The 10,955-nt window shown below is 44.2% G+C and overlaps 1 protein-coding gene across 2 annotated transcripts in view; it reads right to left on the bottom strand.

Annotated features, from left to right (window-relative positions):
• Positions 1–7,842: 7,842 nt before the first annotated feature.
• htra1b (HtrA serine peptidase 1b) overlaps positions 7,843–10,955 on the bottom strand; it is a 37,450-nt gene continuing 34,337 nt past the window's right edge. The window contains exons 5-9 of one of the 2 annotated variants that reach the window (XM_014158365.2): positions 10,493–10,525; positions 9,788–9,923; positions 9,173–9,230; positions 8,977–9,072; positions 7,843–8,218 (exon numbers count right to left, since the gene is read on the bottom strand). In XM_014158365.2, the coding sequence (XP_014013840.1) occupies positions 8,050–8,218; positions 8,977–9,072; positions 9,173–9,230; positions 9,788–9,923; positions 10,493–10,525 (492 nt within the window). In that variant the 3' untranslated portion in view covers positions 7,843–8,049. The remainder of the gene's footprint in view (positions 8,219–8,976; positions 9,073–9,172; positions 9,231–9,787; positions 9,924–10,492; positions 10,526–10,955) is intronic. The other variant, XM_014158366.2, reaches the window with a different exon arrangement.

The raw sequence follows: 10,955 nt of genomic DNA, 5'->3' as shown, positions 1-10,955 counted from the left end.
TGATACTTAATGTCGCACCCTAAGCAGTTCACTGAGGATATATGGATGACCATAATAAAATGTAAGAGATGACCAATGGCTTGAGAGATTACTTAATTCTGTCTGTGTCTTTTCTTTACTGCAAATCAAATCAAATGTTATTGGTTGCGTACACAGATTTGCAGATGTTATCCCAGGTGCAGCTAAATGCTTGTGTTTTTAGCTTCAACACTGCAGTAATACCTAGCAATACAAATACAATACACACATAATCCAGAAAAATGTAGAAATGAAGAAATATCAGAACGAGCAATGTCAGAGACCGAAATATATACAGTATATACACTGAGTGTACGAAACATTAGGAACATCTTCCTAATATTGAGTTGCACCCGCCCTTTTGTCCCCAGAACAGCCTCAAATTGTCAGGGCATGGACTCTACAAGGTGTTGAAAGCGTTCCACAAGGATGCTGGCCCATATTGACTCCAATGCTTCCCACAGTTGTGTCAAATTGGCTGGATGTCCTTTGGGTGGTGGACCATTCTTGATACACATATATATATATATACAAACACTTACTAATTCAAGTAGTAACCAAAAAAGTTTTAAACAAATTAAAATATATTTTATATTTGAGATTATTCAAATAGCCACCCTTTGCCTTGATGACAGCTTTGCACACTCTTGGCATTCTCTGAACCAGCTTCACCTGGAATGCTTTTCCAACAGTCTTGAAGGAGTTCCCACATAAAACTTTTGACCGATATATATATATATATATAGATATAGATATAGATATATATACATAAACTCAGCAAAAAAAGACATTTCCACCCACATAACAAGATTCAACAACTGAGACATAAACTGAACAAGTTCCACAGACGTGTCACTAACAGAAATGGAATAACCTATCCCTGAACAAAGGGGGGGTCAAAATCAAAAGTAACAGTCAGTATCTGGTGTGGCCACCAGCTGCGTTAAGTACCCCATTGCATCTCCTCCACGTGGACTGCACCAGATTTGCCAGTTCTTGCTGTGAGATGTTACCCCACTCTTCCACCAAGGCACCTGCAAGTTCCCAGACATTTCTGGGGAGAATGGCCCTAGCCCTCACCCTCCAGTCCAACAGGTCCCAGACGTGCTCAATGGGATTGAGATCCGGGCTCTTCGCTGGCCATGGCAGAACACTGACATTCCTGTCTTGCAGGAAATCACTCACAGAACGAGCAGTATGGCTGATGGCATTGTCATGCTGTAGGGTCATGTCAGGATGAGCCTGCAGGAAGGGTACCACATGAGGGAGGAGGATGTCTTCTCTGTAACGCACAGCGTTGAGATTGCCTGCAATGACAACACGCTCTGACATGCTGTGACACACCGCCCCAGACCATGACGGACCCTCCACCTCCAAATCGATCCTGTTCCAGAGTACAGGCCTCAGTGTAATGCTCATTCCTTCGACGATAAACGCAAATCCGACCATTACCACTGGTGAGACAAAACCACGACTCGTCAGTGAAGAGCACTTTTTGCCAGTCATGTCTGGTCCAGCGACGGTGGGTTTGTGCCCATAGGCGACGTTGTTGCCGATAATGTCTGGTGAGGACCTGCCTTACAACAGGCCTACAAGCCCTCAGTCCAGCCGCTCTCAGCCTATTGCGGACAGTCTGAGCACTGATGGAGGGATTGTGTGTTCCTGGTGTAACTCTGGCAGTTGTGGTTGCCATCCTGTACCTGTCCCGCAGGTGTGATGTTCGAGTGTACCGATCCTGTGCAGGTGTTGCTACACGTGGTCTGCCACTGCGAGGACGATCAGCTGTCCGTCCTGTCTCGCTGTAGCGCTGTCTTAGGCGTCTCACAGTACGGACATTGTAATTTATTGCCCTGGCCACATCTGCAGTCCTCATGCCTCCTTGCAGCATGCCTAAGGCACGTTCACGCAGATGAGCAGATACCCTGAGCATCTTTGTTTTGGTATATTTCAGAGTCAGTAGAAAGGCCTCTTTAGTGTCCTAAGTTTTCATAACTGTGACCTTAATTGCCTACCGTCTGTAAGGTGTTAGTGTCTTAACGACCGTTCCACAGGTGCATGTTCATTCATTTTTTACGGTTCATTGAACAAGCATGGGAAACAGTGTTTAAACCCTTTACAATGAAGGTCTGTGAAATTATTTGGATTTTTACGAATTATCTTTGAAAGACAGGGTCCTGAAAAAGGGACATTTATTTTTTGGCTGAGTTTATACAGTGGGGGGGAAAAGTATTTGATCCCCTGCTGATTTTGTACGTTTGCCCACTTACAAAGAAATGATCAGTCTATAATTTTAATAGTAGGTTTATTTGAACAGTGAGAGACAGAATAACAACAAAAAATCCTGAAAAACACATGTCAAAAATGTTATAAAATGATTTGCATTTTAATGAGGGAAATATGTATTTGACCCCTCTGCAAAACATGACTTAGTACTTGGTGGCAAAACCCTTGTTGGCAATCACAGAGGTCAGACGTTTCTTGTAGTTGGCCACCAGGTTTGCACACATCTCAGGAGGGATTTTGTCCCACTCCTCTTTGCAGATCTTTTCCAAGTCATTAAGGTTTCGAGGCTGACGTTTTGCAACTCGAACCTTCAGCTCCCTCCACAGATTTTCTATGGGATTAAGGTCTGGAGACTGGCTAGGCCACTCCAGGACCTAAATGTGCTTCTTCTTGAGCCACTCCTTTGTTGCCTTGGCCGTGGGTTTTGGGTCATTGTCATGCTGGAATACCTATCCACGACCCATTTTCAATGCCCTGACTGAGGGAAGGAGGATCTCACCCAAGATTTGACGGTATATGGCCCCGTCCATCGTCCCTTTGATGCGGTGAAGTTGTCCTGTCCCCTTAGCAGAAAAACACCCCCAAAGCATAATGTTTCCACCTCCATGTTTGACGGTGGAGATGGTGTTCTTGGGGTCATAGGCAGCATTCCTCCTCCTCCAAACACGGCGAGTTGAGTTGATGCCAAAGAGCTCCATTTTGGTCTCATCTGACCACAACACTTTCACCAGTTGTCCTCTGAGTCATTCAGATGTTCATTGGCAAACTTCAGACGGGCATGTATATGTATTCTTGAGCAGGGGGACCTTGCGGGCGCTGCAGGATTTCAATCCTTCACGGCGTAATGTGTTACCAATTGTTTTCTTGGTGACTATGGTCCCAGCTGCCTTGAGATCATTGACAAGATCCTCCCGAGTAGTTCTGGGCTGATTCCTCACCGTTCTCATGATCATTGCAACTCCATGAGGTGAGATCTTGCATGGAGCCCCAGGCCGAGGGAGATTGACAGTTCTTTTGTGTTTCTTCCATTTGCGAATAATCGCATCAAATGTTGTCACCTTCTCACCAAGCTGCTTGGCGATGATCTTGTAGCCCATTCCAGCCTTGTGTAGGTCTACAATCTTGTCCCTGACATCCTTGGAGAGCTCTTTGGTCTTGGCCATGGTGGAGAGTTTGGAATCTGATTGATTGATTGCTTCTGTGGACAGGTGTCTTTTTTACAGGTAACAAGCAGCGGTTAGGAGCACTCCCTTTGAGTGTGCTCCTAATCTCAGCTCGTTACCTGTATAAAAGACACCTGGGAGCCAGAAATCTTTCTGATTGAGAGGGGGTCAAATACTTATTTCCCTCATTAAAATGCAAATCAATTTATAACATTTCTGACATGCGTTTTTCTGGATATTTGTGTTGTTATTCTGTCTCTCACTGTTCAAATAAACCTACCATTAAAATTATAGACTGATCCTTTCTTTGTCAGTGGGCAAACGTACAAAATCAGCAGGGGATCAAATACTTTTCCCCCCCACTGTGTATATATATATATAGGTCCCACAGTTGACAGTGAATGCCAGAGAAAAAACCAAGCCATGAGCGCCGAGACAGGATTGTGTCAAGGCACAGACCTGGGGAAGGGTACACATTTTCTTTTGCAGCATTGAAGGTCCCGAAGAACACAGTGGCCTCCATTATTCTTAAATGTAAGAATTTTGGGATCACCAAGACTCTTCCTAGAGCTGGCCGCCCGGCCAAACTGAGCAATCGGGGGAGAAGGGTCTTGGTCAGGGATGTGACCAAGAAACCGATGGTCGCTCTGACAGAGCTCTAGAGTTCCTCTGTGGAGATGGGAGAACCTTCCAGAAGGACAACCATCTCTGCAGCACTCCACCAATCAGACCTTTATTGTAGAGTGGCCAGACGAAAGCCACTCCTCAGTAAAAGGCAGATGACAGCCTGCTTGGAGTTTGCCAAAAGGCACCTAAAGACTCTCAGACCATGAGAAACAAGATTCTCTGGTCTTATGAAACCAAGATTGAACTCTTTGGCCTGAATGCCAAGCGTCACGTCTGGAGGAAACCTGGCACCATCCCTACGGTGAAGCATGGTGGTGGCAGCATCATGCTGTGGGGATGTTTTTCAGCGGCAGGGACTGGGAGACTAGTCAGGATGATGAATGGAGCAAAGTACAGAGAGGTCCTTGATGAAAACCTGCTCCAGAGCGCTCAGGACTTCAGACTGGGGGCGAAGGTTCACCTTCCAACAGGACAACGACCCTAAGCACACAGCCAAAACAAGGCAGGAGTAGCTTCCGGACAAGTCTCCGAATGTCCTTGAGTGGCCCAGCCAGAGCAAGGAATTGAACCCATCAAACATCTCTGGAGAGACCTGAAAATAGCTTTGCAGTGACGCTCCCCATCCAACCTTACAGAGCTTGAGAGGATCTGCAGAGAAGAATGGGAGAAACTCCCCAAATACAGAGCTTGTAGCGTCATACCCAGGAAGACTTGAGGCTGTAATCGCTGCCAAAGGTGCTTCAACAAGGTACTGAGTAAAGGGTCTGAATACTTATGTAAATGTACATTTACATTACATTTTTTATAAATGAGAAAAAAAATCAAAAAAACTGTTTTTGCTTTGTCATTATGGGGTATTCTGTGTAGATTGATGAGGAAAAAAAACAATGTAATCCATTTTAGAATAAAGCTGTGACCTAACAAAATGTGGAAAAAGTCAAGGGGTCCGAATACTTTCCGAAGACACTGTACATACACTGAGTGTACATGGCAGAGACATTTCTGAGGTAAATATGGCTTTTACAGAATCATCTTATAGGATATTGGGCGTTGGCAGTGAGTAGGTGTTCAATATCTAATGCCATTTACGAGTTATGTTTATGAGCTTTCAGATTCATAAGGCTCTTTTTTCCCATATCATGTACACATAGCAATAATGATCTCTCTGTGACTTGTTTGGTTACGTAACTAGCGTCCCTGATTGATTGATTGATTAATTGATTGAAATTATTACACAACAAATACAGCCCCCCCCCCCCAAAAAAAGGCAAATGGAAGTTGCAAACACAGAGGATGGCACAAAACATTTATTTCCATTATGGTAGTTGATTATCATTGATTAGTAATGTCTTGCCATTGTCTAGAACATATGATGTGCTTAGCTCATACTTAAAATACAAAGTATGTGAACACCCCTTCAAATAAGTGGATTTGGCTATTTCAGCCACACACTTTGCTGACAAGTGTATAAAATCGAGCACACAGCCATGCAATCTCCATAGACAAATAATGGCAGTGGAATGGCCTTACAGAAGAGCTCAGTGACTTCCAATGTGGCACCGTCATAGGATTCCACCTTTCCAACAGGTCAAATTTCTGCCCTGCTAAGAGCTTCCCTGGTCAACTGTAGGTGCTGTTATTGTGAATTGGAAACGTCTAGGAGCAACAACGGCTCAGCCACGAAGTGGTAGGCCACACAAGCTCACAGAATGGGTCCGCCGAGTTTGGAAGCACGTAGCGCGTCAAAATCATCCGTCCTCGGTTGCAACACTCACTACCGAGTTCCAAACTGCCTCTGGAAGCAATGTCAGTACAATAACTGCCCGAATGCATAGTGCCAACTGTAAAGTTTGATGGAGGAGGAATAATGGTCTGGGGCTGTTTTAATTACTTTTTTACCCCTTTTTCTACCCAATTTCGTGGTATCAGTAGTTACAGTCTTGTCCCATCGCTGCAACTCCCGTACGGACTCAGGAGAGGTGAAGGTCGAGAACCTTGCGTCGTCCAAAACAAAACCCAGCCGAGCAGCACTGCTTCTTGACACAATGCCCACTTAACCTGGAAGCCAGCCACACCAATGTGTCAGAGGAAACACCGTACACCTGGCAACCATGTCAGCGTGCATTGCGCCCGGCCCACCACAGGAGTTGCTAGAGCCTTTCTACTGACTCTGAAAAACACCAAAAGAAAGATGCCCAGTGTCCCTGCTCATCTGCGTGAACGTGCCTTAGGCATGCTGCAAGGAGGCATGAGGACTGCAGATGTGGCCAGGGCAATAAATTGCAATGTCCGTACTGTAAGACGCTTAAGACAGCGCTACAGCGAAACAGGACGGACAGCTGATCGTCCTCGCAGTGGTAGGCCACATGTAACAACACCTGCACAGGATCGGTACATCCGAACATCACACCTGCGGGACAGAAACAACATGACAACAACAACTGCCAGAGTTACACCAGGAACGCACAATCCGGCCATCAGTACTCAGACTGTCCGCAATAGGCTGAGAGAAGCTGGACTGAGGGCTTGTAGGCCTGTTGTAAGGCATGTCCTCACCAGACATCACCGGCAACAACATCGCCTATGGGCACAAACCCACCGTCGCTGGACCAGACTTGGATTTGCTTTTATAGTCGAAGGAATGAGCGTTACACCGAGGCCTGTACTCTGGAGCGGGATCGATTTGGAGGTGGAGGGTCCGTCATGGTCTGGGGCGGTGTGTCACAGCATCATTGGACTGAGCTTGTTGTCATTGCAGGCTATCTCAACGCTGTGCGTTACAGGGAAGACATCCTCCTCCCTCATGTGGTACCCTTTCTGCAGGCTCATCCTGACATGACCCTACAGCATGACAATGCCATCAGCCATACTGCTCGTTCTGTGCGTGATTTCCTGCAAGACAGGAATGTCAGTGTTCTGCCAAGGCCAGCGAAGAGCCCGGATCTCAATCCCATTGAGCACGTCTGGGACCTTTTGGATCGGAGGGTGATGGCTATTGCCATTCCCCCCAGAAATGCTCGGGAACTTGCAGGTGCCTTGGTGGAAGAGTGGGGTAACATCTCACAGCAAGAACTGCCAAGTCCATGAGGAGGAGATGCACTGCAGTACTTAATGCAGCTGGTGGCCACACCAGATACTGACTGTTACTTTTGATTTTGACCCCCCCCCCTTTGTTCAGGGACACATTATTCAATTTCTATTAGTCACGTCTGTGGAACTTGTTCAGTTTATGTCTCAGTTGTTGAATCTTGTTATGTTCATACAAATATTTACACATTAAGTTTGCTGAAAATAAACGCAGTTGACATTTAGGACGTTTCTTTTTTTGCTGAGTTTATGATCCAAACCATAACCATGCCATGGTCATAGTCCCAGTCTGTGCGTAGAGCAGCCAAGCTGGATGCGTACACTGGCCTTTACTAGATGTGTATAGTTCAACTGTCAACATTCATGTAGTCAGTTAGGATTTTCAGATCAGTAAGGAACACCACTTTTTTTTAAACCATTTTATTCCCTCTGTGAAATTGTGGTCAAAACATACCAAGAGAAATACAACTAAAAAACATCAACAATATCAACAACAAACCAGATTAAGGACACCCTTCACTTCTTCTCTCTGACTGAGGAGGGTTCTCTGTGCAAGGATGTTAATAGAGTATAAAAACAAACGTGATGGCAATAATCAGTTTCAATGAGTGTAGAAGTATCTTTTTGACTCATACATGAGGACAAATAATCCCAAAAAACTAGCAGGGGTGCTAAAATATGTCTTTATTACCCTGGACACATTTGAGCTCCCAGAGGGTTAGTTGTGGGCCTCACAGACCTCTGTAGTTTGAGGGGAGTGGGGGGGAGACACTAGTAGTTACAGGTTCTAAGGTAGGGTGTGGCTCCAGACACACCCGGTTTAAGGTCCGTGATTTTCAACACTGAGAACCAGCTCGTGGTTGCTGAGAGGTCAAGGGTCAATCTCCTCTGGGACGACGGTGAGCATGACGTCCTCGTTCCCCCGCCGGACCACCATGCGCAGCGTGTCTTCCCTCTTGATGGAGCTGCTGACGTCACTGGCTGAGGTGATTCGCTGGCTGTTGATGGTGATTATGACATCACTCTCCTGCAGGCCACCTCTGTGGAGGAGAGAGGGGGGAATGTAGCAAAAAAGAAATGCGCTTTACTGATAAAGTACGTTAGGCTCTATAAGAAGTGTGTACCATTAGATCTCTCAATCCACAGAATATAAATATAGCCTCTTAAATTTGAGAGAAGGGTGTTTTCCCCATTCCAAAAAAAGCTAAATGAACTTACAGAGGCAGTAACATTCTTGTTAGACACTGTGAGAAACTAAATCTGACCATGGTCTCTGAAAAATCTAAAAGCATTTTGCTGACCTTGGTACCACAAACCCCACCAGACAAAAAGAAAGCTATTCATTTCCTTAAGTGGGAGACCACCGCCTCAGCACAAATGATTTTATGTGGCCACAAAAAATACACAGAGAGTGCATTCTGTAGGAATGAATAACCTACTGTAGATAGACTGCTCTATCATGCTGTTCTTGTGGTCATGAAATGCTAAATCATTGTGCTATGAGGCCTGTCTAATTTTAAGAGTAGACGACAATGAACTCTTAGCAACCTTTATGAGAGGAATGGAGACTGAGCCAACTACCAAATGAGTCATTAAATGCTCCTGTCCTAATCTAACTGTTCTGTTTTCAGTACACTCTTAGAAAAAAGGGTTCCAAAAGGGTTTTTCAGCTGTCCCAATAGGAGAACCCTTTTTGGTCCAGGTAGAACCCTTTTGGGTTCCATGTAGAACCCATTCTTCAAAGGGTTTTCCTATGGGGACAACTGAAGAACCCTTTCAGGTTCTAGATACTACTTACGTCTCAGCTGGTGTTTTTGGGATGACCTCGATTACATATGCCCCTGAGGTAACATCGGGGAAGTCTGATTGTCTCTCCTTCAGCTCCTTTGCAAGCCTATGGGAAAGGAACCAATGAAAACAGAGATGTGTTTAATGTAACGCAGGTATTTGGAAAAATTTAATTCACAAGATGAACCAGGCTGGCTGAAACTTACATTGGTGTGAGAGTCATCATCCTCACACCGATATATTTCTTACTTGTTGATAATTTCCCTAAAGAAAAGAGGATAAATGCTGCATTAGCATGCACATGGTGATAAACATTAAAAATTCAATATGCGGTACCTGGTCAAAGTCATGGAACTTTAGATAGGCCTGGCACAATAATCGGGGGGGGGGGGGGGTCTAACCAATAATAACCGCAAACTTAAAAATAAATTGCCAAAATTGTCTTAATACATGCATTTTTAGAGGGGGAGATTATATATATATTTTTTTTTTAAACTTTATTTTCAAGTAGATAGAACTAACCCAATAGCAGTTTTGTTTATTTTATTTGTACTTATTTATTTTATACATGAAGAGGGTAAAGTTGGTTTTATGAGCAGAACGGCACGGTCAAAATATATATTTTTTTTAAACAGGGGTTTCACCAAATCTGAGTTATATTCATTAGGTATATCATTGGTAATTTTCAAAGATGCATTCATTTATGATGCATTACAAGCTCAAAACAATTGTTGAAAAAAATTACAACTATGACAATAACCGTGGTCATTTGCGTGACAATTTATCGTTATCCCAAAATTCCATAATCGTCACAGCCCTACCTTTAGATTGGTAATCTGTACCTTTAGATTGCCTGTCATGGGACTCTGCCAGGAACTGACGGATCTTGTCTGAGGGGATGGCGAAGGAGATTCCTGCTGTCACCTTCAGTGTGTTGATCCCAATCACCTCTCCATCCTGAAGACAGAAACAACACACATTATTAAAATACATCCTCCAGATTTGTCATAGATTTACAATGAAAGGCCCAGTGCAGCTAAAAATGTGATTTCCTGTGTGTTATATATATTTCCACACTATGAGGTTGGAATAACACTGTGAAAATGCGAAAATGATGATAATGCCCTTTTGGTGTAAGAGCTGTTTGATAAGACCGCCTGAAATTTCAGCCTGTTTTGGTGGGATGGAGTTTTGGCCTGCTTTGTGACATCACTAGGTGGTAAATTAGTTGGCAGACCAATAAGAAAGAGACTTCCAAACCTCTCTGTCAATAACAGCACATTTTCAGCTTTCCCCTCCCCACTCAGACCACTCCCAGACAGTTTTAGCTAAATTCTTGCTTGAGAAATTGCTCTTTGCTAAGAAGCTAGTTTAGTATATTTTGACCATTTTAACTGAAAACAATCAGAGTAAGGTACTTCATTGTTACCCAGAAATTATTTGATACTGAGATAAAAACGGCTGAATTGGACCTTTAAGACCATTCTGAAACATGTAAATCTTATCAATAAGTAATTATATCTTACCAGATTGACCAGGGGTCCGCCAGAGTTCCCATACTGAAAAGGAACAACATTCAGGTTAAAGGGATGATCAGATGGTATATCTACAGCTCCTTCGTGTGTAACGGGGCAAATAAGGGGGAGCTACTGTTGTGTGTTCCACAACTAAATGCCTTGAACTGACAGCTGTGTTCCACAACAACATTTTCCACAACTAAATGTTCCACAACTATATGACCTGCGCTGACAGCTGTGTTCCACAACCAAATGTTCCACAACTAAATGTTCCACAACTAAATGCCCTGCACTGACAGCTGTGTTCCACAACTAAATATCCACAACTAAATGTTCCACAACTAAATGCCCTGCGCTGACAGCTGTGTTCCACAACTAAATGTTCCACAACTAAATGCCCTGCGCTGACAGCTGTGTTCCACAACTAAATGTTCCACAACTAAATGCCCTGCGCTGACAGCTGTGTTCCACA

Source organism: Salmo salar, chromosome ssa19 (assembly GCF_905237065.1).
Source record: "Salmo salar chromosome ssa19, Ssal_v3.1, whole genome shotgun sequence".
Classification (NCBI taxonomy): Eukaryota; Metazoa; Chordata; class Actinopteri; order Salmoniformes; family Salmonidae; genus Salmo; species Salmo salar.
The sequence above is the reverse complement of the archived record's forward strand: the minus strand, read 5'-3'. Positions and strand labels throughout refer to the sequence as shown.